Source organism: Calidris pugnax, unplaced genomic scaffold, assembly GCF_001431845.1.
Source record: "Calidris pugnax isolate Ruff unplaced genomic scaffold, ASM143184v1 scaffold4, whole genome shotgun sequence".
NCBI classification, from domain to species: Eukaryota; Metazoa; Chordata; class Aves; order Charadriiformes; family Scolopacidae; genus Calidris; species Calidris pugnax.
In genome coordinates, this window is record NW_015090781.1 from 3,850,541 (window position 1) to 3,877,124 (window position 26,584).

The 26,584-nt window shown below is 44.3% G+C and overlaps 4 protein-coding genes across 9 annotated transcripts in view; 2 read left to right on the forward strand and 2 right to left on the reverse strand.

Annotated features, from left to right (window-relative positions):
* Positions 1-3,986, reverse strand: part of PCGF6 (polycomb group ring finger 6) — a 28,330-nt gene extending 24,344 nt beyond the window's left edge. For all 4 annotated transcript variants that reach the window (XR_001413901.1, XR_001413898.1, XM_014959323.1 and 1 more), the window contains exons 1-3: positions 3,620-3,986; positions 2,332-2,431; positions 839-935 (exon numbers count right to left, since the gene is read on the reverse strand). Coding sequence is in view for 2 of the 4 variants with exons in the window: in XM_014959323.1 (XP_014814809.1) it covers positions 839-935; positions 2,332-2,431; positions 3,620-3,931 (509 nt within the window). In the remaining 2 variants the exon portion in view is untranslated. The remainder of the gene's footprint in view (positions 1-838; positions 936-2,331; positions 2,432-3,619) is intronic.
* Positions 3,987-4,758: 772 nt separating this feature from the next.
* Positions 4,759-16,901, forward strand: TAF5 (TATA-box binding protein associated factor 5). Its single transcript, XM_014959302.1, has 11 exons — positions 4,759-5,294; positions 6,703-6,943; positions 8,083-8,398; positions 9,070-9,233; positions 9,700-9,835; positions 10,344-10,464; positions 11,637-11,766; positions 12,833-12,997; positions 13,451-13,628; positions 13,794-13,971; positions 14,981-16,901. The coding sequence occupies exons 1-11, from the start codon at positions 4,772-4,774 to the stop codon at positions 15,196-15,198; spliced, it is 2,370 nt and encodes a 789-aa protein (XP_014814788.1). The 5' UTR covers positions 4,759-4,771; the 3' UTR covers positions 15,199-16,901.
* A 273-nt stretch (positions 16,902-17,174) lies between these two features.
* On the reverse strand, positions 17,175-21,234 carry USMG5 (up-regulated during skeletal muscle growth 5 homolog (mouse)). Its single transcript, XM_014959313.1, has 4 exons — positions 21,099-21,234; positions 19,095-19,192; positions 18,906-19,001; positions 17,175-18,231 (listed from the first exon to the last, which is right to left on the reverse strand). The coding sequence occupies exons 2-3, from the start codon at positions 19,179-19,181 to the stop codon at positions 18,909-18,911; spliced, it is 180 nt and encodes a 59-aa protein (XP_014814799.1). The 5' UTR covers positions 19,182-19,192; positions 21,099-21,234; the 3' UTR covers positions 17,175-18,231; positions 18,906-18,908.
* A 117-nt stretch (positions 21,235-21,351) lies between these two features.
* The window catches only part of PDCD11 (programmed cell death 11), a 28,254-nt gene continuing 23,021 nt past the window's right edge, over positions 21,352-26,584 (forward strand). For 2 of the 3 annotated variants that reach the window (XM_014959987.1, XM_014959972.1), the window contains exons 1-7: positions 21,352-21,406; positions 22,503-22,614; positions 23,078-23,209; positions 23,386-23,553; positions 24,990-25,151; positions 25,786-25,909; positions 26,277-26,458. In XM_014959987.1, coding sequence (XP_014815473.1) covers positions 22,513-22,614; positions 23,078-23,209; positions 23,386-23,553; positions 24,990-25,151; positions 25,786-25,909; positions 26,277-26,458 — 870 coding nt within the window. In that variant the 5' untranslated portion in view covers positions 21,352-21,406; positions 22,503-22,512. Of the gene's footprint in view, positions 21,407-22,502; positions 22,615-23,077; positions 23,210-23,385; positions 23,554-24,989; positions 25,152-25,785; positions 25,910-26,276; positions 26,459-26,584 lie in introns of those variants that run through there. The other variant, XM_014959982.1, reaches the window with a different exon arrangement.

Here is a 26,584-nt window from a genome sequence, read left to right on the forward strand (position 1 = left end):
GGGAGACCTTCTGGCTCTCTCCAACTCCCTGAAAGGAGGGTGTAGCCAGGGGGGGTCGGTCTCTGCTCCCAAGTCACAGGCCATGGGACAAGAGGAAACGGCCTCCAGTTGCACCAGGGGAGGTTCAGATTGGAGATTGGGAACAATTTTTCCACGGAAAGGGCGCTTCAGCCTTGGAATGGGCTGCCCAGGGAAGTGGTTGAGGCCCCATCCCTGGAGGGATTTCAAAGCCGGGTTGCCATAGTGCTTAGAGCCATGGGTTAGTGATGGGTTTTATCAGAGTGAGGTTGATGGTTGGACTAGAAAGGTCCCTTCCAACCCAGACAATTCTATGATTCTATAAAATATGACATACATAAATACTGACAGAGCAGCAGCTCCGGATATTTGTAAATTCATGTCCTGACAGCAGAGCTCCAACAGAAGCCATGTAAAGTTAAAAGTGCCGCCCTTGAAGAATTCATGAACAGGTCAAGGAGCTAAAACTCAGTTTTTGGTGTAAGTATACTATGCCAACAAAGCTTTGTCTAAAAGGAAATCAAAGCAGATAGTTAAGCTCTCATATCACCTATAACACTGAGCAAATGCATAAAAATACCCAAGGCAGAGGGTAACAAACCCTAGAAAGGGATACGAACTAGGTAAAACACGAAATTGAGTATTTTTGTCTTCACTGTTATGATGAAACTTATATAAAAAAGAACACAACGCACTCCTTGTAACTGTTCCTTCATTTGAAAGCAGAAAGTACTACAAGTCTGCAAAACAAAACATTTACAAGCAAGCAGCAAAATGTGGGGAAAAAAAAATATCTATAAAAGTGGCGTGAACTTATTACCTGATATTATATAGGGGCTGTGTCTGATGTACAACGATATTGCATTTTGGACATCTGTTGCTATAGTAGAAGTGTCTCACTATGCAGCTTTTACAAACTGTAAAGAAAAGATACCCCATAAAAGCCACACATCCATTATACAATAGCATCTGGTTAAGCAAGAGGAGCAATTACACCCAGGCTTCTCAAATAAAATTTGTCAGAGGCAAAACGAAGCAAGTCTTTCAACTTTGAAACTCAAGTGAACAGCAGCCCCCTGCTTGTACAGGATACAACAATCCTGAATCAGGATTATTCCTATGAGTAATCCTAATCCAACTGACAGCAGGTGTTCACTATTGTAATTGTGTTGCCCACAACAGAGTAGAGCTGGAGCAATAAAATACTGACTGCTGCAGACAGAAGGAAAGTACCCTACAAACAGTTTCAGTAGAAGAACCAAGGTAAGAAGTTATAAATCTGCCATTTTCATTGTACTTTACAAATTTGGAAGGAAAGCTAATGAGTGGAAATACCTAGAATAACTAATTTACTATCAAGTCAGCTCCATATCAGCCTGAACACATCAAACTTTTCAAAATTTACAAGGAAACTTTCAAGAGATCATCACAGTTGCACTTGCAAAAATATGCTGTCCTTAACAACAGTTGTGCATTTTCCTAAATTAGAAACTGCACTGAATATTATGATGCACGGTATGCATCAGACTAGTGAGCAGTGTCCCATAAAATTAAAAAAAAAAAAACAAAAAACAAAAGAGAAATAGAAAGATGGGTTTTCCCTCTATGTAGTGTTAGTGGCTGGAAGGACTACAAAAACAAGATTCGTGGATTCAGGTGGGGACGTGGGTGTGGCTCAAAGTCAGCTTCACAGAAAGGGTTTTATTAGCTTTTAGAGAAAATAGTTCTGTTAGCAATGGGAAAACCGTCAGAGCAAGACAAGGATCGAAGAGAAAAATATCAAGACAAGACAGTTTTTTATTATCCATCCATTTCTAGTCATCAGGTTATAGACTAACTGTTCCAGGGGTGCGTATAACCATTTCTGAACTGGTATTTCCACACAGCCACTTATTGAGTTTTGTGAACTTTCATATCAGCAACAGTTTAGGAAACTCTCTAGCCCATTATGAGCAGGGCCACTCAACTTTCCTTTCTCAGTTACATATTCAAATTCCTAGAGCCTACATAAAAAAATAAAATAACAATAATAATAAGTATGTAGTAGCTCTGCTTTTGTTTTACTTGGGCTTTATCTTTTCCTACGTCTTCTTCCTTCTTAACCTGGGAAAATAGCTGATTTCATGATTGACTGATTTAATGATTTTCTGATTCTTAAAATATCCACAAATGTATTTTCCTTAAGGAACAGAACAAACGCAACACACATTTATGTCAAACAGAGAATTATCTTTGTGAAGCCAGACCATCTCAACAGCTGATTTTTGTTTGAATGTGCAAGCAAACTCTTAGAATAACAGTATCAATACTTACAGGTGTGCAGACATTCTGTAATAGTTGTAGCATCAATAAAGTAACCTTTGCAGATGGAACACAGGATGTAAGGGGTCAACTCCGCGAGGTTTATCATACGCTACAAACAAAGACACTCTGTAAGAGTTTGAACGACATGAAATTTCCTGATTGCAGCTTCCAAAACTGTTACAGCCTTAATTAAAAAAAAAAAAAGTCTGGATCAACATGCTACAGAAACAGCTTCTCCAAAGAGGTCAGTCATTTCTCATATAGAGCTCTTTTCTAAATATTTTCATCTAGTCTTCTAAATTGACCTTTTTGTGAATGGAAACCTGAATGGAATCTGAAAAGCAAACTAAACCCAAACTTTTTGGAAAAGTTCTTTTGGATGAACTCTTTAACGAGTATCAATCTGTAAGCTTGAATTAGATACTGGTAGCAAATAATATCATTATTTTAAAAATGCTCAGTAAGTGTGTTGGGGCCCCCAATCAAGTGGGCTCAATTAATAACTAGTGCTGCCTCTTGTTTCTACACACAGTTAGGGATTGTACAAATCCATATGGACGCAAAGACTGAAATTTCACTGCTCTGAATTTGGGTTATAAAGTACCTTTATCAGGAACGCATACAAGCAATTTCATAACTACTTTCCTGTCAGAAGTCTGCTATTTCAGAAAAGAACAAATTTCTTCTATAGCAATGATCTGAGATCTGTCTGCAAGAGATAAAATATGAGGTTTTTTTACATTGTTTCCTCTCGTCTCAGAGCCAGACCAAGGGGCCTTTTTTCCCCTCAATGACACCACTCGTTTTACCCACACACCATCATTTATCACCCTCTCAGCTATGCCAAGAGTTTGTAAGGGCTTCATTTAAACGAGAGAGACGAAGTGAACTTAGGTAATAATAAAAAGCTTAATACCATGTGGCTTACATTGCCTAAGCATGGTTCGGATTTGCAGCTGGAAGTTTTCAGAAGTTCCCAAAAGCGTGTAAACTGAAGTCAGATGTTTATAGGACCTGCCTGAAAACCGCCGGTTTCTGTCAACGCCAGGCCTCACCCTGCGGGCGCTGCCTTTCTCATCCAGCTGCCTTCCCGCCCCCCTCAGGCTCACACCCCCGGGGCATCCTGCTCCGACCCGCTCCGGTCGGGGCCGGCCCCACCAGCCCGGCCTCCCCACAGGCCCCAGCCTCCCCGCCATGGCGGCGGCGCGGGGCACGCCGGGAGCGGGGCCTGGCGCGCGAGGGGGCTGTTAGGCGCCCTCGCCTCAGGGGCCGCCCCCCGTCCGTCCCCCCCCGGTACCTCCCGGTCGTCGTCCGAGTCAAGCTCCCCGTCATCCGTCCCGAACCGAGCCCCGGGGTCCCCCTCGAGCTCCTCTTCCTCCATCTCCTCTTCCTCGTCGTCTTCATCGTCGTCCTCATCGCCGCTGGACTCTGAGCGGCTCCGCTCGAACTCGAAGGGGAGGGAGCGCGACCCCGAACAGCTGGGAGCCCCCTCCATCTCCTGGTCCTCGTCGACTGGGGCCGAGGCCGAGGCCGGGGCCGGGGCCGGGCCCGCGTCTGCTCCCTCCCCGCCCGACGGCCCCGAGGCGGCAGAGTCCGCGTCCACCTCCATGTCCGCGCTCTCGGGGCGGGGAGCGGGGCAGACGCGGGACCGGCCGTCGGCCGCCCGCAGGGGACGGCGGGAACGGTAGTGCGCCAGCGCCGCTCTTTAAAGCGCATGCGCGGCGCCGGTGCGGTGTCTGCTGGAAATGTAGTTTTTGCGGACGCGCCATCGCGCATGCGCTGAGACTCCGCGCCATAAATGTTAATCGCCTACAGCTCTTTCTTACAGTGCATTTACACTCCTCGTTCCTCTGGCTAAGAATTAAGTGACTCGCTAACAAAGAGCTGACAAACGTTTAATTTATTACGAAGAGCGTGTCAATCACAAGAAACCGGATTCACTCAAAAAAAAAAAATTCTGTAGTATCAACGAACCTGTATTTACCCCACACGAATAAAAGAAGCAATACTAGGAATGCCTGGAAAACTAAATTACCTGGTCATAGTTAATTTAATTAGGAGCAAGGCCCGTAAAGGCACGCAGTCCCAAGGCCACCTTTGCTCTGCTCCATAAGGACGCCGGTAGTGGCTTATAAACACCAAATCCGTTTCTGGGCGAGGCTTCTCGCACACCGCAGGCACCACTGAGCTCCGTGAGTCCCACCCGCGCAGTCACCGCCTAAAAATTAGGGTTAATTAGCGCCGGCAGCCCCGCGGCGCAGTGGGCACCCCCCGCCCGCTCCTCCCGACTCCCGCCACTCCCGCTACCGTAAAGCGCGCATGCCAGAGTCGCAAAAGGAAGCCCTAAGAGCTCAGGTAGTCGGTGGCGGCATTGCCCGTCCTTTGCCCTGACTGTCGTAAGAGCGTCCGCGCTTGGCGGCGGCTGCCGGCGAATGGGGGGCGATGCAAGATGGCGGCACTACCTGAGGAGCCGGCGGAGGTGGCGGCGGTGGTGGTGAAGCCGGACCCTGAGGCGGGAACGCCGCCTCAGCAGCAGCCGCCTCCTGCTGCTCCTCCAGCTGCCGCCGCTCCTGCCGCTCCCCCGGCCGCGGCGGATGGGGAGGCGGTGGGGAGTGGTGTGGAGGCGGCCCCCTCTAAGGCTGCGGCAGCGGGCCCGGCCGCCTCCCCGTCGGCGGTGGACCGTCAGACACTGGTGGCCGTGCTGCAGTTCCTGCGGCGCAGCAACCTCCGCGAGTCCGAGGAGATCCTGCGGCGCGAAGCCCGCCTGCTCGGCGATGACCTCGGCGCTGCTGCCCTCAGCCCCACCGGCACCGGGCTTCTGGGAACGGCGAGCGGCGATGCGGACGCCGGCGGCGAGGCGCTGCTCAACCGGGTCACCGCTGCTGCCACTATCGCCATAGGAGGCAGCGCCGCTGCTGTCGCCTCTTCCAGCCCCGGAGTGGCGGCGGTAGCCGCCGTGCCGCCCGGGAAAGGTGGGCTCCGGGGGCGGCTGCGGGGTCGCTGCCCGGGGAGGGGGACTGAAAGGGCCCTGTGCCTCCCCCGGCCTCGGGGACTCTCCACGATGCTGGGACTAAGGGTTGGTGTCAGGTCGTGTCTCCCATGGGGTGGCCCTTGCTGGGCGCTGGGAGGGGTGCTGAGTGTGTCATTCCCCTGTACAACTCGGGAAGGGATTGGGGTCTCCTGGGGGTGCCCTCCCTGGAGTAAGGGACCAAATCTGTCATATTTGCAGGGAGCGCTGTCAAAGAGAGAGGTGCTTCCCCTTGTCTTTGTGTCCCATTTCAACTGGGAGGCTGAGGTTTCCTTTGTAGTTAGGGGTGATGGTCCAAGACGTGGCTGCAAGGGTGAGAAGGGAGGCCTGACATACAGGCTGCATTTTGAAGAAAGAGCTATAGGATACTTGTAGAGGAGGCTTTGTTAATCTAAACAGATTATACATTTCTGGATGGAGTTGCTCGGTACTTGAGATGTCCTTTGGATAATTGGAGTCTTAAGTATTTTTAATCAATGTGTTCTGTGGGACAGCTTTACAGAACAGTATCATGAAGTTTCAGGAACTGATATGTGTGAATTCCAGTAAATGGGAAATATAAAGTCAGGTTGTTCCTGGTATCACCTGATACCATTGTTTTTACACCGAAGACAAGACAATGAAAATGTTTAATGACTGCTGTGGAGAACAGAGGTCTCAGATTGTTAGCATGTGACAAAAAGTCAATGTCCTGTAGTGGTTGTGTAGTGGTCTTGGTGAATTTTTCATTGGATAGACTTAATTTGCTTGTTTACTGGAAGGAAGATAATTATAGTGGGTATATCTTACAGGCTTTGAAAGATTCCCTTCCTAATTTGACAATTTCTAGCTTTAACAGTAAAGATAATTTATTTTGGTGATGCTAGTGGCTTCTTCCTTTGCGCTTAAAATCCTAGTTGAATTGGGCACTATATTAAATGCCTTATAGGCAGCTGAAAGGAGAATTGGCTTCTGGACTATAATAAGTTACCATCCTCTCACTTATATCACTTAAACTTAGAGCTGAACAAGCACAAGACTTAGTGTCCTGTTTTGCTGAGAGCACCTTGAGCTTGTGTAGTCAGATAATTTCTAAATTTTCTAAACCACTCAAAAAACCACCCACTTGTAACCTGTGGGGAATGAGTACCAGAACAAAATGAATTCAGAAAGTGAAGTTGACAGTGTCGTATTTTATGTCTTTATCTTTTAATCTGTGCATTTTTCTGTAGGCCACAAACTATTCAGCAATAAATCACACATCTTGACCTTAGATGTCTTTTTCTGTAAGTTAACCAGCGGAGCTGTTAGCCACTGGGTGTTTGCTGGCTCTTTCAGGCTGTCTTATAAGCTCTTGTTTTATGCTTTTTCAGTTGGAGGAGCTGTTGTTGTGGAAGATCAGCCAGATGTGAGTGCGGTGTTGTCTGCCTACAATCAGCAAGGGGACCCCACGCTGTATGAGGAATACTACAGTGGCTTGAAACACTTCATCGAGTGCTCCCTGGACTGTCATCGAGCAGAATTATCTCAGCTGTTCTATCCTCTCTTTGTGCACATGTACTTGGAATTGGTCTACAATCAACATGAGAGTGAAGCAAAGTCTTTTTTTGAAAGGTAATTTATTTTCATTTGTGCATTTGCGTAATTTGTTATAGAAAATAGATTAAATCTGTAGGCTATAGCAGCATAGGCTTATATATGTATACACACATATTATTTTTCTTCTCTAATGTTGAAAGGATTTGGAATCTGAAGTAATGGTGCCATGGATTACAGAAACTGTTCTTAAATCCTTTTCCAGTCTCCTATATTAGAGAGATGTGCAAACTATATGCTTTTGTACTGTCCACATGCAGATTTTGAACCATTTTTATGGTGAGCTGATTGGCTCCTTGCTGCAAAGTATCAATGGAGAGACGCTGATGCTTTAGAGAAAGATTTGGAGTCATTTTTTAGCACTCGAAAATTGCAGGGAGGTGCCAAATAATGTGTGCTATAAGTATTTGCTAATGTCATAGCATGTATATTGAAATTCTTCACATAAGGTGAAAGGAATTAATTTATGGCTAATCTAGAATTTTCTGTGCTCTTACTACGTTTCACTTCTTTATCGCTTGAGAAATGTGAATTTAATTTGTTTTCTGCATTCAGACCTATTATGGAATATTTCAGTCCAAAAGGATCACTTTGTCTCCCTCCAATATGGTCAGCAAAAATGGTTCTGTAAATAGTTAAAATGTTCCCCGCTACAACTGTTTTATGGTGGTTTGAGAGAAAATGGAAAACACTAGACGTGTGTTAGCTATTCTATAATGCAAGTGGAGAGTGAGAAACACATTCACTGTGAAAGGTGCATGTTCATAGAATGGATCATATATAAATACATCCAATAGTTTTGAGTAATAAAGAAATATTCTGTACTTTATGATACCAGAAATTAGAGTTTCATTTCTGTAAATAAATATGGTAGTGTAACTATTTCCTTCGGGCGAGAACCCTTTGGGTGTATGAAATTCCATTTGTGTGTTCTCTTCATCTTGGTTTCTAACTTGAATGCTCTTACACCAGTAAGTTACCGGTGTATCTTCCTCAGGAGGAAATTTATTTCAGTAGAAAAAAATCCTGTATGTAGTCAGTAGCTTCCAAAAGGTCCTTACATACGTGTTTCATGTTAAATAATGTAAATAAGTCTGCACTTAGGAGGTAATGTTTTTATACTAAGTCTTTTATTGTGTCTTAAATTGTCTCACTAGATTTCATGGGGATCAGGAGTGCTATTACCAGGATGACCTGCGTGTATTATCTAGTTTAACCAAAAAAGAACATATGAAGGGTAATGAGACCATGCTGGATTTCCGAACAAGCAAGTTTGTGCTGCGTATTTCCCGTGATTCTTACCAACTCTTGAAGAGGCATCTTCAGGAAAAGCAGAACAATCAAATCTGGAACATTGTTCAGGAACATCTTTACATTGATATCTTTGACGGAATGCCTCGCAGTAAACAACAGATAGATGCAATGGTTGGAAGCTTGGCTGGGGAGGCAAAACGAGAAGCTAATAAAGCAAAGGTAAGGGGGAAAGATTGTTGCACCCTTATAATTGAACCATTCTCCATAGTTTTTCAGGGAGATATCTTAGTATAGACGGAGCTATGTCACTTGAGATATTAAAATACAGCATGAACAGAACCAAGGAAGAGAACTTTATGAATAGTTGTTGGCAGGAGTAGAGAGATCAAGGTGTGTCTGGTAGAAGAAACTGTTGAACCCCTTTGAGAGAACCTTGTATTCAGCCCACTGAACTGAATGTAAACTAACTCCTGAATTACTCTGGGGTTTTAAAATGGGCACTTGACTATTTGGCTTTCTTTCTTGCACAACAGATATAATTCTTTCTTACTGCCAGCTGTCACTGCAAGGGCTGTTTGTGTAGATCTTGGTGGTGTGGTATCACAGTACTATGCAGATAAACTATGTCAGCTGTAGGGATTCTTCTTTAAGGGAGCACTAAGAAGTGGTGGGAGAACTTACAGTTGTCCAGATCAGTTGCTGGGTAAAACAACAGGACATATACTGCCTTTCTTGTGGGCTAACCAGTAATGGATGCAGTAATAAAAACATAGCAATGTTAAAGGGGCAGCTCTATTGCTTGGGTTTTTAACTAATTTTTTTAATGGATACTTTTTTTCAGTAAGAACAGCAATTACTGTTTTGTCCTGTGTGTTTTCCTGGCTTTGCAGGTTTTCTTTGGCTTATTGAAGGAACCAGAATTTGACGTGCCTTTGGATGACGAAGATGAAGAAGGAGAAAATGAGGAAGGAAAGCCGAAGAAGAAAAAACCTAAAAAAGATAGTGTAGGATCAAAAAGTAAAAAACAAGACCCTAATGCTCCTCCCCAAAACAGGTACCAAGGGAACAACGTGTAGAGAAGTCTTGTTAAATCCAGTCTTGTCAAGCCAAATGTGCATCACTGTTCGTGTGACATTGTTAGCTCTTTGCCCATTTGAGCTGTACCCAGCTTTAGCCGTAAGACTTGTAAGGGAGGTAATGGAAAGCTCAGCATATAACCTCCTGCCTTTGCCTTTCAAGACAGTCTAGATTTCCCTTGGTAAAATTTCACTCAATTACCCACTAATCTTTTCAGGTCATACTCAATTATTTCTCTCCTTCCATTGTCTGTCTGAAATACTTAAAGCTACTGGCTCTTTTTCTCAGCAGTTAATCTTTTACATAGTCTTTCTTTTTTTTATAGTTCTTACTTCCTATTTGAATATTGTGGTATAGGATTGCAAGCAAAGGTTTTGCTTTCTCTGTTTAGATTAACAATACAAAATGTGCTTTTAGTTTGTAAAAATATGTGCTTCTTGTAGAATTCCTCTGCCTGAACTGAAAGACTCTGACAAACTGGATAAAGTAATGAACATGAAGGAGGCTGCGAGGCGTGTGCGTCTCGGCCCCGAGTGCCTGCCCTCCATCTGTTTCTACACGTTCCTTAACGCTTACCAGGTTGGTAAAAGAAGAGTTTGGGTAATGTGGAAGAGAGAATCAAAATTATAAACATCCTTCTTAATAGAGAAGGAGAACTTCACAGAGTTGGCAAGCGTTCTTGGAGTATCTGAAAAGTTGTGTTGCAAAGTTTATGTTCCAAAATCTTCAAAATTCTTTTTAACGATTCCTTAAACTATTGAATTTCTGCGGTCTTTGGTTTTTGCTCTGATTTTGCCATAATTCCTTCTTTTGCTTTTCTTGTGGGCCCCTAAGTATATTCTACAGAATATGGTAGATGTTTTGCACCAAAGTACTGGAAAACAGTCTCATTTTGTCACTATTGACTGTGCTTCATTCATATAGCTTTATTTTTAACGGTGCAAGAATTTATATGTTTATGTCTATCCTAGAATAATTCCCTCTTATTTTTGTAAATAGTCATTTTCTTATTACTAATTAAGATTTTATAATGCTTGAAATGCATCATGAGAGATAGAAATAATATAAATGGATACTTTCTGCATAGGGTCTGACAGCAGTGGATATTACAGATGACTCTAGCATGATTGTGGGAGGCTTTGCTGATTCTACGGTCAGAGTCTGGTCAGTGACTCCGAAAAAGCTGCGTAGTGTGAAAACAGCAGCAGGTAATTAAGATGATGATCCTTAATATGAGTGTGCACTGCTTGTGGAAGTTGTGTTTTGCGTGAACAGAGGAAGATGTTTGTGGCGGGAGAGTTGGCTTCAGCAGTGAGATGCTTTCACTTTGAAGAAACAGGGTGTGCACGTAAAGTGTGTATGATCGCATCTTGCCATTAGAAACATTTTTAAAGGAAATGTTGTGTAACCTGGTTGGCAAAGAACAAATTTAACCTCGATACCTCATGGATCAGGGAATCTCTGAAGGAGCACCCAGGCAGATGCAGGCAAGCAGGAGACACTGGCACCACAAAGCAAGAGAGAGTCCTTGTTAGCAAGGGAGTGAGAGAGTGAGAGCTCACACTTGGTGTTTGGGCCTGTATTTCAAGGATTCAGGCAGAGTTTTCCAATGTGCTTTGATCTTCTTCAACAGCAGGGCAGGAATCTCAGGCACATTTGTTGAGGTGCCTCTGAGTCCATCCCAGGCCTGTGTTATCTAAGTGCAGGTGTTCTCCTTGTTGAGCACACAAAACTAAACAACAATTAGTGTGATAGATGTTCTCCAGCACCCCACGTGTGAGCCACTTGAGTGTGTTGACAGTCCTCCTCACTGATCTTCCGTTACTTTCCCACAGATGGTAACTATAGGGTGTAGTAGAACAGCTGGGTTTAGATCATCTAGGGAGAGGCTAGAAGTACCCTTGGGGAAATTACAGGAGGGAACTCTGAGAAGGATGGAGGAGAACATCCTGTAGCTCAACACCTACACAAATTCCTGGAAACCAGGCTTCTTTAATTCTGCTGTTTACATAACAGTGTGTTGCTGTTGAAGCTGGATACCGTGCAAACCTTTAATTTGGATATTTAACTGAGATGTGGTCATGATGTTCAGCAAACAGTAGCCTACAGACTCAAAGTTATTTGGAGTTGTGTGTAGCTGTCACAACGTATCTCAAAAGCATCTTTGTGGCACACTAACTTTGTGGGAAAAGGCGTGAAAATTTGGCATTTCTATCAAGAAGGCGTTACTGTGTTTGGAGGCTGAACAGTGTAAGTATGAAAAATAACACACATCAGGATTGATTTATTTTAGCTCTTAGGGAAGACTTAAGAAAGTGATTATGTAAAGCATTACTTTGACTTGTTACAATGGTAAAAAATGAACCTTGAAATATTGCAGACCTCAGTCTCATCGACAAAGAATCAGACGATGTCTTGGAGAGGATCATGGATGAGAAAACAGCAAGTGAGTTGAAGATTTTATATGGTCACAGTGGACCTGTCTATGGCACCAGCTTCAGTCCCGATAGGTAAAATAAGTTTACAAGCTAACTAGTTTGCTTGTCTTGAGTTTTAATTGTGTAATACTGAATGCAATCATGTTCTGAATGCAGCTTTTTCCAGAAGATTAAAGCAATTCTTGGTGCAGCTTACCAGAAACTGTGTGAGAGCGTAGGTGCTCAGTGTCCTCAGGGGGTTGGGCACTGTCAGCTGTTACTGAAATAACCTGGAGCTGAGGATGCCAGCACTGGTTTTAAGGTTCAAGATTTGGATGGCAAAATAGACCATCATTTTGCAAACTGTAGTTTTAAGTTGGCTTTTAATGAACTGAATTGTAGGAGGGAAAAATACTGCAGGATTCATTGCACTTCAAGTGTTGCAAACCATAAAAAACAGAGCGAGTAGCATATTGTTGTGTTTCTCCTATCGAGACTTTATTTTCAAAACGTATGGAATAGTATCTTAAAATAAGAGATTTTAAACTATTATGTAATTCTGAGAGTCTGAATAATAGAAAGGAGGTTTAAATGTGTAAAGTTTGGCTTTTGCATGTGTCTAATCAGGAAACAATCATTCCAGAAATGCAACTGAGAAGTAAACTTTGTGTTGAACACGAAGATAGAGTCTGTAATTATGAATTGAGAATGTGAACGTGATATGAATTCTCTTTCAAGGAATCCTGGAATTTTGTTTAGAGTTATATTAAAAGATTTATTTTTTTTTAAAGTAACATAGTATAGCACTTTATTAGTAATTTTTTCATATAACTTGAATTCCTGAGTAAAGACCAGCTCTGTGCGTTGGTGGTTTGGTTTTGTATTTGATTTTTTTTTTTCTTGCCTCTGTATTGCTGTGTCATCAGATTAGTTATCAACATCCAAATGTCTTTTTTGGATAAGGAGCTAGGACTGGATTCTGCTTGACTTTGCTATTGTTGCTTACCCCACCAAAATGCTGGTTTCTGTGTGACACGCTGAACAGACACCGTTCAGTGGACAGTTTGTCTTATCGTAGGCACCTCAGAGTGTGCATGCAGTGGTTGACAGTCGGTGTGTAAGTTTGGTGTATAATTTGCTATATTTTCTCCTGTGACAGGAACTATCTGCTGTCCTGTTCTGAGGATGGCACTGTCAGATTGTGGAGTCTCCAAACGTTCACGTGTTTGGTGGGATACAAAGGACACAACTACCCAGTGTGGGATACACAGTTCTCTCCGTATGGTTATTACTTTGTGTCGGGGGGACACGACAGAGTGGCTCGGTAAGAAACTGGATGGGTTTTTTTTACTTGTCTGGGTCAGTTTGTGGTGGATTAACCCTGGAAGTGATTAGCTGATATACTCTAGCCTAACTGGTTACTGGAAATAAAATTTATTTCATGTCAAATAAAATACAAATTAACAAATGTTTTAATGTCAGGGTTGTGTGTTTTTTTTTCTTTTCAACACACATCAGACTATCTGATGACTAAAGAGATAGTGTTGTCTTATATGACTGTCTGATCAGAAGTGTTCTCTTCCAGCTGTTCAACAACTTAACAGAACATTCTTTATTTCTCTCTTTGGAAAAGTATACTTTTCCAAAACAGATCCTGCCAATTCAATAAACTGACCAGTAAGAAAGCACTGTGTAATTACTTCCTTTTATCCTTCGTTGTACAACAGATACTGAACTTGATTAGGGCTCTCTTCATTAATAAAGCTTTTCTTTTCAGTCTGTGGGCAACGGATCACTACCAGCCTTTACGGATATTTGCTGGCCATCTTGCTGATGTGACGTGTACCCGGTTTCATCCAAACTCTAACTACATTGCCACGGGCTCAGCAGACAGGACCGTACGGCTCTGGGATGTTCTGAATGGGAATTGTGTAAGAATATTCACTGGACATAAGGTAAAGGCCCATCATTTGCAGTGTGAAAAGTATTTAATTTGATTTCTGTGATGAGATTCTGAAGAGTGAGATTCAGAACAAATACAGCTCGAGTCACTGAATGTGAGTAAACTTAATTAACTCGTTTGGTGTGTGTCTTCCCCACCCCCTCAATGTTTCTTTTAGGGACCAATCCATTCGTTGGCATTTTCTCCCAACGGACGATTCCTGGCTACTGGAGCGACAGACGGAAGAGTTCTGCTGTGGGATATTGGACACGGCTTGATGGTTGGGGAACTGAAAGGCCACACGGACACCATCTACGCGCTCAGATTCAGTAGAGATGGAGAGATTTTAGCATCAGGTAAAATTCACTGGAAACGGTGAAGTTGCTGTTGTGTTCCATAAATCTGAAGGGGAATGATAGAACTGGTTTTGTAAATTGAGGAAGACGAAGTAGAATCACTTGCTTAGCAAAAGCAGCAACGTGAAATTGCTGGTATGAGGCGAGTGCTTCACTGGAGTGTGAAGCAGGACCCCTCGCTACTCCAGGAACTGAAGGAAGGTGTTTGTGCAGTCAGGTGATAGTGAAGGTTGGGAGCAGCTGGAGAGCAGCTCTGAAGAAAAAGACCTGGGAGTCCTGGTGGACAACAGGATGCCCATGAGCCAGCAATGTGCCATTGTGCCCAAGAAGGCCAATGGCATCCTTGGGGGCGTCAAGAAGAGTGTGATCAGCAGGTCAAGGGAGTCATCCTTCCCCTCTGCTCTGCCCTGGGGAGGCCCCACCTGGAGCACTGGGTCCAGTTCTGGGCTGCCCAGTTCAACAAGGACAGTGCTAGGTGGTATAATCCAAAACCAAATGTTTTGAGAGAGTAGTTTTTTGTGCTTTATCCACAGTCATTCGGGTTAGATTCCAAGAAAGCTGAAATCCTGGTAGTTTTTGCATGCATTCAGTAGTTAGAGGCTTGCTAGAGCCTGTTTCCTTGCGGGATGAGGGCATAAGTCCACCATTATGAGCAAGCCTGCTTTTTGAGCTTTAGTATCGGGTAACTTGCTCCCCAGTAAGACTTGATATGCCTTTTTTATTAATAAAATCATAGAATCATAGAATTTCCCAGGCCGGAAGGGACCTCCAAAGGTCATCTAGTCCCACCCCCCCACAGTCAGCAGGGACACCCCCAACTAGACCAGGTTGCCCAGGGCCTCCTCGAGCCTCTCCTTGAATATCTCCAGGGATGGGGCCTCAACCACCTCCCTGGGCAACCTGTTCCAGTGCTCCACCACCCTCACAGTAAAGAACCCTCTCCTAATCTCCAATCTAAATCTGTTCCCCAAGAAAGTATTTTAAACTGTTGTTCTTTTTTTCTTTCTAGGTTCAATGGACAACACAGTTCGCCTGTGGGATGCCGTGAAAGCGTTTGAAGATTTAGAAACCGATGACTTTACGACAGCCACTGGACACATAAACCTGCCCGAGAACTCCCAGGACTTGTTACTGGGTACATACATGACCAAATCAACCCCAGTTGTGCACCTCCACTTCACACGCAGGAACCTGTTGCTGGCTGCAGGAGCCTACAGCTCCCAGTGACTCGGGAGGTGTCACCACAGTAGGGATCTCCGGATGCGAGACCAGGAGGAATGGTCTACAGGCAGACTCTGCTGGTCTGTTGCAGGACAAACAAAACTATGTAAAACTAATGCAGAGCAGCATCTTCTCAGTTCTGACATTTCATATTTATCCACGGTTTGAAAACGCTGGAGATTGACAAGGCATCATGACTGTAAAAGAAGGAATTGCTCATGGTGCTTTTGATAAAATAGATATATATATATATGTGTGTGTATATGAAAATAGCTGTCTCCTCTCAGAGATGGTATTGAGCTCTGCTGAAACTTGTGGAAAGTTAACAGCCTTGGTATGTGTTCTCAAATGATTTTATTATTTTTTTTTTTTAAAGCACTTAATTTATGGTTAGCAAATGTTTAATCAGTCTCAGACGCAAGCAAAAACTCTTCAGTTTCAGGAAAGAAGAATGTAGTGGAATTCAGTGTCGCCTGGGCTGGGCAACGGGTATGGCCAGAGTCTGGCAGCGACAAATGGGGCATTGAAAGGAGCAGGTCCTACAGCCAGGGGCTTGTGGGGACCTGCCACCAAGTTACCTGGGGGGGCTTGATCCATCCAATTACTAAGTCCTAAAAAGTTTCAAACTCCAGTGATCTTTTTGTATCAGAAACACAGATCTTGTTATTCTGTTTTCACAGGTAGCCAGTGCTGTAAGTGTGGTAAGCAACCAGAACTGCAATGTGAACTTTATTTACTTTCATGCTTTCTTGTATGAAGAAGAAAAAAAAAAAAGGGGCAGGGGGAGAATGGGACAGGACTGAGGCACAACTGAAAAGTTATTAAAAAAAGTGGACTTTAACCCTTTTACGTTGTATTAGATCTAAAAGAACTTTCAAAACCTGGATAAGATTTAATATATCAAAATGTAAAACTAGCCAAGAAATGGAAATACTATTGCAGAGTAAAAGGATTAATGAGTCCTGTGTTATCACCAGTTCTCTCTTGAAAGGCCAAGCTTGTCTGCTGATGGGACAATTTCCACCCACAAAAACCTTGCACCCCAGTAAGTCCTCTGGGACAAGCAATAAAGCTCAGGGCTTTATTTCTAATGAGGTGTAAAATGTGCAAAACACTGGGAAGTATCACTTTGGTGTGGGTTTGGGTTTGTGTGGCATGGGTTGTTCGTTGTTTTCTGGTTTTATTAGATCTCTTACCAGCTGTATACAGGGAACCCAGTATTGTGTTCCTCATTACTTCCAGTAAGGGCTTTGACACTTACAACAACAATCTGCTGCCTCTTTAGTGAACAATTTGACAACAATCTGTTGCCTCTTTAGTGAAAATAAAACCATGACTTGACATTTCTAAGGTAAAGGAAATAGAGAACTACCTCCCTTCTCACCCCTTCTCTAACTCGTAGAGTAAAGGTATATTACAGGCATTATACATCAGTGTAATGGGTGGAAAATTCATTAGGAAGATCACCTCGAAATTTTCCTTAAAGAAAAAAGGTTAAAACTAAATTATGTTGGGTCTTTTTTTGTGTGTAATGGTACCTCAAAATTTCTTTGCTCTCAATTGGGTTTAAGTACAAGTTCTGGTGAATCAAGCAAATTACTTAAAGCATGTACAGTATTGACAGCGTAAAGAAACACTGCCACATCCTGCCTTTGTATTTTGTACAGTTTTATACTTTTGATATTATAATAAAATACTAAAACAACGTAGTTTATGTCTATATGTTACAAGAAGGTATTTTTTTCCCCTGTGATGGCTGCAATGGAAGCATGAGCAATGTTTGTAACAGCACTCTGCAAAGAGAAACAAAGTTGTTCAGAAATGGTTAAGTTGATGAGTAGCCATTTCATGTAAATCTCCTTCTAACTGCAGGCGATGGGTTTTAGCTAATTATATCTGTTGCACTGTTACAACAACCATTATTCATCTGGCAAAGCTGTACAGAGCAGAGGCCATTCACTTATGGAAACAAAACTCAAAGGAGAGGAAGAAGACTAAATTTATTCAGAAGGCCCAGCGTGTACAAATAGCTCTAAGAACACATGAACGAGAGTGAGAGCACAAAGACTGTTATTTATCTCTTTTTTTTTTCAGTAACCATGGCTACCCCTGGCTGCCCTCAGTTTGGGAAGTGTATTCACGTGCTTTAGCATCAGAAGTCCTGCGTTCAACCCCTGCTGCTGGCACCCTTCCACAAAGCACAGTGCCATATAATCATATCTGCATCAACGGGACATCTAAGCAAGGTACTCAGTTTTAATTGAGATATTGAAAGATGCTGTGGAGAACACCATGGAAAAATGTTAGTGTTGGGCAGGGAGGGGGATGTATGTATCTAACTGGGGTAGAACACCTCATTTATTAAGAGGCTACGTCCAGGAAGAATAAGGACCCGAATACTTCAGTCACTGTTTATGAACACACAGAATTATGAGAGCTTAATATCTGCCATTTTCTTCCTGGCAGTCACCTCTGCAAGAGAGGCCAGTGACAGTAAAAGCTCAAATACTGTAATTTTATCAGTCTATTCTGGGAGGTTTTCCATCAAAACCAAACAGGTTCTATGCAAAATACAGACAACTGAGGCAGAAGTTGTGCTATGTGTTGTCTTAACTGTGAAGAAGTCACGGCTTCCGCGTACACTACCAGCTTGGAATGCAAAAAGTGGGAGCAAACAGGTGACTGCAAACCACATAAGCTTATTGTTACCCACTGGGACGTGGACGTGTGGAGGTGCTTTGATGGGTTGTAAGCTCTGTGCTGGCATTATGGGCACACTGCTCAGGTCTTTCCCGGGTGCTCAGAAAGCTTTAGGATGTTTTAACAGCAAAAGAGTTAAGATAGTAATGACAGGAATCAGCTACTCCATCTCCACTACAAGTAACTGGTTTTGACAGAGAAAAAAAAAAAAAGCCACATTTATGCTTTTTTGCAACCATTTCATATTTCCAATAGAACAAGTAATTATTTTATTAGCCATAACAGATCATCAGCTTCCATTACAGTGACACAGATTGGAGGTTCAGACATGCCAGCAACCTGCCAAGAGAAGAGAGATCAGACATAGCAAGTCTTGCACGGGGTGCTAGTAACTGAGCATCCCCCCTCCCCAAGTCCAATTTTAGTTACAAGCAGGCCAATTTCAGCACAGCTGGGAAGAAACAACCGATGGTACACTAAAACATACAACAACAATGCTCAAAATTGTTGTTTTCTACCCTTTTTTGCAGCCTACGAGGCCAGCCCATAGTTTTCAAAACGCCGTTTCAGTAGAAATTTTGTACTTGGAAGTGACTCTAGAATTTTGTAACTCTTGGTTGTTGCTGTACAAGAGCAACTCAAATCACTTCTATATGGGCCTTGTGTAATCAGGCGTGCTAATGTATACGGTTCCATTATTATTAACAGACTGTGTTTATCACAACTAAGTCCTCAAGTACTACTTTTAAAGTCCCATTTACCATGTTAGAAAAAAAAATACTAGTGTCCCATACTTTCTGCATCGCCCTTGAACAACCTAGCTCACTCAGAATGCCCCCTAATAAGCTGATGCTATAGTTTAGTTCAGGTTTAAAATTATAAATACAAAGTTCACATGCCTGTGTTTCTCTCGCTCTCATTATACCCTATTATTAGCAACTTGTCCTTTGTCAGTCTTTCTTCTTGGGCTGACATTGAAGCATTTTGGTCCTGGAAGAACACCAGCCACTTACCATTTACTTATCTGCCACAGCAGGAGTTTTCTTTTTAGGCCTAAGCTTGAAATACAAGACGAGCATTGCAACACCTGTGTATGTTGCTATTACATACTGGAAAACATAAAAGTTAATATTAGTTTCAGTTTAAAACTCAGAAAATGCCATTATACTAGACTACAAAAGTTAAAAACACAGAATACATACGTTCCTCCTGCCTGTGATGGTATAGGAATTGAAGTACTTCTGAAATCCAGTGAACTGGTGTTGAGATCCCGAGTCATGGCCAGCCATGGCTGCTTGTCCTAACAAACAGGACAGGACAGTTAACAAATTTAAAGTCAGTTGGACAGGATCAATAGGAAAATCAAACTCATCTCTACACTAAACTTGATACTTCTATTGTCAGGAGATTCAAGAGACAGTGGATACACTATCGAGCAGGCACATTCAGAGCCTGCTTAAGGTACAAAAGAGGTAGCAACAACATCAGGTAAGTAAATGAGCAGTTCTGATTTATGATTTTCAGAGTTCATTCAACCAAATTTAAACCTAAAAAACCCTAAATCAGTATGGTGATGATAAAAGAGAAAATTCCTCTAAGCATTATAAAGAGACCTGCCAGTCCTGCCTACACAAACATTCAACACACGCGAATTTCTATCAATTGTTCAGGAATCTGCAATACCCAATTAAGATAAATCTTCACTAGTTCAGCTAAGAAACAGCTTCAATTACATATCCAAAAACTCAGTGACAAGATTCAGACAGGCCGCTACTCTGTTCTGTGACTGAAAATTCCACTTTACTACTTTTACACCATATTATGTGTATGGTGGCCCCAAAAGGGCCAGCAATGGGCCCTTGTGGCTAAGGAGGCCAATGGCACCCTGGGGTACATTAGGAAGAGTGTGACCAGCAGGTAGAGGGAGGTCATCCTGCCCCTCTGCCCTGGTGAGGCCCTATCTGGAGCACTGGGTCCAGTTCTGGGCTCCCCAGTTCCAGAAGGACAGGGAACTGCTGGAGAGGGCACAGCAGAGGGCTACAGAGATGATGAGAGGCCTGGAGCATCTCCCTTATGAGGAGAGGCTGGGGGACTTGGGTCTTTTGAGTCTGGAGAAGAGAAGGCTGAGGGGGGATCTGATCAACACCTATAAATACGCCAAGGGTGGGTGTCAGGAGGATGGGGCCAGTCTTTTTTCAGTGGTGCCCAGGGACAGGACAAGAGGGAATGGGCACAAACTGGAACATAAGAAGTTCCATCTAAACATAAGGAGAAACTTCTTCCTTTTGAGGGTAGCAGAGCCTGGGAAGAGGCTGCCCAGAGAGGTGGTGGAGTCCTCCACAACTGCCCTGGGGAACCTGTTCCAGTGTTTGATCACCCTTACAATAAAAGGGGTTTTCTTTTTAATGTTTAGAAATGTATTTTTCTGATGTTTGAAGAAGGTTTTATGTTTAGGACAAACATTTGTTGTTTATCTTGTAACTCACCTCAAAGGAAGCTTATATGCCATACAGTTACCTACCAAATCAGGCAGATGCTGTGGCCACCAGTACCCCACAGGAGATACAAGGAACTGCTACAAAGTGCTGTGTTCATTAACACAGCTCTTACGCTAACCCAAAACGTATCCGTCATCTATAATCAGATAAACATGCCTGTAACCGGACTCGCTACGTAACAGTTAAAAATCTTAACAAAATAACCCCCTAAACACCTGCTGTACGTGACCTGGAAAGCCAAGGTCATCTTTTCTTATGCCTGATCGATACAAAAGCCTGGAGCAGAGTCACCGTGTCCTTCCCACGGACGGCTCGGGGCAAAAACATCACAAGGCAGCTTCTCCTTTCCGGAAGAGCCCTGTGCCCTTGCCAGGCCCGGCCCGGCCCGCTGCCTGCCCTGACACCGGGCGCCACCGGCTGCTGCGGCCGCCTCAGCTCCGCACAGAGCCAGGCCCATCCCGCTGGCGCAAAGAGCCGTTACCCCGGCGTTCCCTCCCCTCAGGTCGGGCCGGGGAAGGAACACGGCGACGCCCGGTACTCGGAAGGGAGAGACGCCGCGGCTGAAGGTCGCGGGCGCCCCGGGCGACAACCACGACTCGCTTGCGCCGAGATCCGCGCTCCCGCCCGGCGGCGCAGCCCCCAAGAAGTGAAGCGCGGGCAGGGTCGTGCGGCCGGGGCGAGCACCCACCCCCGCGGCGCCCCGCGTACCTCAGCCGCTGCCGTCCCGCCGCCGCGCTCTGCCCTTCGCCAGCGCCCTCCCACAAAATGGCGGCCGGAGAGGGGCTGAGCGCAGCCAGCGCCGATTGGCTGCGACCCCACGGCGGCGAGGGGGTTCTCCCCGCCCACTTCCTTCTGGTTGGCTGAGGCGCCGTCCCGCCGCTTCCGCTCGCTCTTTCCCCCTTGAACCCAGTACTGCTTCCGGGGGTCTCGTCGTGCTCCCCGCGTGTGGCTCCCGGCCCTCCTCTCCTCTTCCCCTTCCCCTTCCCCGTTCCCCCGGCGCGGCGGCGGCCGGGAAGGTAAGGCCCCTGCGGGCAGAGCTCCGGCCCCTCCTGGCCCAGCTGCGCAGCGTGGCCGGTGCAGCCGGCTCCGTTACCGGCTGTGGGGCGCATCTCTTGCCTCAGCCAGCTCCTTGGTGGAGCCTGCCTCGGCGAGCTTTACTTTTATTATGTGCTTTCGCGGTTAAAGTAGTTTTATGTGACTAACAGACTATTTTAAATTTGTTCTAACGTTAATTTCTGTAAATTTCTGTCATTTCTGTTTATTTCTTGGCCGCAGTAATAAATAGAACGTGAATCGTGACTGAATAAATAAGGTGGTGTTTGCTGACTGAAGCACAATAAGGCTAAACACATCTGTTTTATAAATATACGTGTACAGATAGAGCTTACGCAGCAATGTATGCAATGGTATTAACCTTTAAGGGTGGCATCCAAAAAGTAAAGCCTATTTACTGAGTTTATTCTGCATTTCAGTCACAATTTTCTGCTTGATGGCTGAGGCTGGTCGTCTCAGCTTGGCCACTGAATGTGACGATAAAGACCTGTTCAAGTAACTTGCAGCTAAAAAGGTTTTATTAATATCTGTAATAAATCTATTCATATCTATATAAGTGCGTCTGCCTTAAAAAAAATTAATGTTTCAGCACAATTGGGCAGTAGTTTTTACACAGAAAGGGTTCTTAAGCCTTGGAATGGGCTGCCCAGGGAAGTGGTTGAGGCCCCATCCCTGGAGGTTTTCAAAAGAAGAGTTGACATGGTGCTCAGAGATATGATTTAGTGATGTGGGGGGGTTTTTGTATGGTTTTCTTTTGGTTTTTTATCAGTTAGGTTGGTGGTTGGACTAGATGACCTTAGAGGCCCCTTCCAACCTAGACAATTCTATGACTCTAGTAAAAAGCATTAGGGGTGTGCATATTTAGGTGGACTGTTGAAAAACTTCAGTGTAGCCAAACAGAAAGGTGACTTTCTGTTTTGTCACTGACTTAACTGTAAAGTAGCCACCTGAATTCTTTCTGAGTTTGGGCATATTTATGTCTTCAGGCTCTTCGGTGTTTTTGAGGAACAAGCGTAACAGCTACACGTTTAATCTCTATTTTTGTCGTTTGTCCCACAGAAGTGCAAGCATGGCATCCGTCGAAGAAAACTTTCCTCGAGGGGGCATCCAGAAAAAACCCACAGAGGGAAAAACACCCAACTCAAAATTAGAGCGGGACAATTTGTTTGATGTATGTTGGTTGTGTGTTCTTGATTAACTCTTCTCAGAGCTTTTCCGCTGTCAGCGTTTGAGCTGCAATCCTTCCTATCTCTTACTTCTACAGCAGGGACTTCCAGAAAGAGAAAACTGCTGATATCTACCTTTCTCTTGATCTCTTAAAGATCCCTGATGTCTGGTGCACATTGAATGTGATGATAAAGTTCAATCAGAATATCGGTCAGGCTTTCACTTCCACCATTCTTTTCCATTCCCTCAATTCACAGTTTTATAAATGATCAGCCTCAACCCAAAGGAGATATTTTAGAAGACTTGCATGTAGGTGTATAGCAGTTAGCAAAATTGTTCTTTTTTTTTTTTTTTTTTCCTCCAAACCTAGTATTTTCTTCTAATTTTATTCCTGTCAGCAGAGTTCTACCTTACTGCAAAGTTCATCTCTTTATTTTTTCCCCCTCTCTTCTTATGATCTGCTTTAGGTTCACCATGAAGAAAAATCTCAGAAAAGAAAAAGGAGCCAAAGTGATCAAGGAAAGCAGAAAAAGTTCAAGGCAGACAGAACAGCTGCTGCTAAAGACAGTGTTGTGAATATCGAACCACTCTCAATTGAGGTTTGTGGATAAATATTTGATTTTGTGTGCATATCTCTTCCAGGCCATGTAAAAATGGCATGTTCTTTTTCACTAAACCTCTAAAATATAGCAGTGATTGGGGACAAAAGTGTGTTTACTGCCCTGTTATCACTGACTTGCTGAGATACCTACTGTATGCTGTTCTGCTTTCCCAGGCGGTCTGTGAGGGGATGCTGTTCCTTGGCTGTATAAAAGAGGTCAGTGACTACGAGCTGGTCGTCAGCTTGCCCAACGGCCTGTCAGGATTTGTGCCGGTCACGCAGATCAGCGATGCCTACAGCACGTTGCTGAGCAAGCAGGTGGCCCAAGGAGAACTCCTGGAGGTGAGACCTTGGACCGGGGCTATGATTTGTACCTGGGAGTTAAAGAGTGTTAGTAATACCTCAGAACCAACCCCTGAGACCTTGCTTGGGCGACTGGTTTCTGGTACCATAGAATCATGAAAAAAGCTGCTGAAAGCAGGTTTTACCATACAGGAGGAAGCTGTGCAAACACAGGATCCACAGCCCTACTGTTCCCTCCTTCTTACTGTTCTTTTCGTAGAATCACAGAATGGTCAGAGTTGGAAGGGACCTGAAAGACCATCGAGTTCCAACCCCCTGCCCTGGGCAGGGACACCTCCCACCAGACCAGGTTGCTCCAAGCCCCATCCAGCCTGGCCTTGAACCCCTCCAGGGATGGGGCAGCCACAGCTTCTCGGGGCAGCCACAGCTTCTCTGGGCAACCTGTTCCAGGCTCTCACCACCCTCACAGCAAAAAATTTCTTTCTGGTATCTCATCTAAATCTCTCCTCTTTCAATTTAAACCCATCACCCCTCATCCTATGGCTCCACTCCCTGACCAAGAGTCCCTCCCCATCTCTCCTGTAGCCCCTTCAGGTACTGGGAGGCTTCTATAAGGTCTCCCCGGAGCCTTCTCTTCTCCAGGCTGAACACCCCCAGCTCTCTCAGCCTATCATCATAGGAGAGGTGCTCCAGCCCTCTGATCATCTTCTGATCAGATAGATATCTATCTCACAGCTGACTTGAATTTGATTGCTTCTAGTGCCTTAGCCTTGGATAAATAATCCTTCAACTTCAGAGATGGCCTGTTGAGCATGAAGAGATTTGTGTTGCCTGTCTGCTGCTGCAGCTAAATACTTGATCCCTGGCTGTAGGCAACAATGGAAAGAAGTTAGGGCAGTGGTTGGAAGATGATGTAAGGCCACATTTCATTGCATGTGGCCTCGTGCAACGTGCTGCTGTGTAGTGCTAACGTAGACTGACCTTGGTTTGGAGCTGTGTCTTCTAAGCAAGCTGTGATTTCCTCATAATGACGATTGCTAGAAAGAACAAGGATGGAATAATCTGTTATCCTGTCTCTCTGGTGTCAGCACTCCATAAATTTTTCCAGGGTGGTGTGGAACGTGGTACCTGCTGGGTGTGGTAGTGATTTTCCCTGCTAAAGACAGAGGTGAGGTTAGGGTCATTGCTGGCTCTGTAGACCCGTTTTCTCAGCTACAACCTCCTGACTCCAGCCCACACAGTATTCCTTTTTAAGCAAAACCTCCTGGACTTGCTAACCTCGTGTAATGTCATCCCTGCCTGTACTGAGATCCTGGTGTTTGTGGCATTTTCTGTCTCTTATTGTAGCGTTGACACAGAAACAGGACTTTGCTGGGGGATTTTGATTTCAAAAGCTACTTCAGTAACAAACTCTGGCCTTCTTACTTATTAATATAAAATTTGTGTGTTTCTCTCTTGATCATCTTGCTGGGCAGGACTTGAATTCGCTCTCGGACATGTATTCTCCAGGGACACTGGTCAGGTGCGTTGTGACCAGTGTTGAGAAAAGTGCGGACGGACGTCGGAGCATCAAATTATCCATCGACCCCAAGAAGGTCAATCAGGGTCTGAATGCTTCAGCCCTTGCATCGGGCATGGTATGTGTTCTGGGTCCATTGTAGCCTCTCTAGGCTTTGGAGGTGCCTCTTGCAGAGTCTGGGGGGGAACATTTAACTTTGTCCTTGCATGGGATCAGAGCAGAACCTGGAGCTTCTCCCACCGTGGACGAGACCTGGGAGGAGAGGGCAGTATTGAGTCTTGGTTCCAGGTTGTCACTCCTGAAATCCACTCACCTGATTTTGTTTCAATATGGACACGTTATTAAATAACTTATTTTTGAGTAGATTTCTTTATTATTTATGCAGAGAATAATATTTAACCTGCTTTGCAGAGGTGTTTAGTTGTTTAGGTTTTGTGTTTCCAGCTGTATGGTTGTAGGCGTGTGCCTGCAATTAGAACACCTGCTATTTTTGAGCATCCCAATTTTTCTTCCCTACTGGTTTGTGAACTCCATATTTGCATAGTTGCATAAGGGTAGAGTTGAGACCCCACTGGCAGATAAGCTCTGTAATAAGAGAGAATGTAGCGTTCTTTCTGCTGCTCCAGAAAACTCAGCGCTCTGTTCTTGTGAAACAATTAAGCATTTGGGTGGGGAATCTCTTATCAAATATGCATTCTTTGAAGACCTGGCTGTTTCACCACGTTACTGAATCAGTGCTTCCCTCCCAACAGCTGCTCTCTGGCTCCGTGTCTAGTGTGGAAGACCATGGCTACCTCATTGATATCGGAGTTAGGGGGACTCATGCCTTCCTGCCTCGTCAGAAAGCCCAAAATTACATCAAAGCAGTCAAGAGAGGTAAGTAGTAGTGCAGTAGAAGCTGCTGGGGTTAAAATGGAGGTGGAGAATGACAGGAATTAAAGCTTGTTATATTTGTGGTGTTAGAAGATCTCAGTGAGATTGGGTCAAGGTAGAGTCTTTGTGAGTTGCTGGAAACTGCAGTTTTCTGGCTGGTCTGCAACAAGCTTTTTGGTTTCAGCCTGGTTTCTGCAGGCTGTGTTACTCTTCCAAGCCCATCCATCCCTTCTGGCACCAGACTTCACTTAGATTGAGAGGAGTTCTAACTTCTTAAAATAGAGGGAACTCTTAAAAAACTTCAGAAAGAGTAGAAGGGAATCCCTGAGTGTTCCTGGTGGAGGTTTTATGCTGTGACTTCTCTCTGTAGGGTCTGACTTGAAAATAGGCCAGAACCTAAACTGTGTCATTGTGGAAGTAAAGAACGAGGGAAGAGTGGTCCGTTTGTCTATCGATCGATCAGAGGTTGCTGCATCCCTTGCAACAGAGCGACAGAACTGGAGCCTCTCTAATTTATTACCAGGGCTTGTGGTGAAAGCTCGAGTGCAGAAGGTAAGCTCTGGGTTGGGGTTTTGGGGGTTGGTTGGGGTTTTTTTTTTCACCTTGCTGGAGGTCAGGAGACAGGTGAAGTAGAGACAGAAGTTTATGCCCTGAAAAATTTTGTGCTTGGGCTCAATT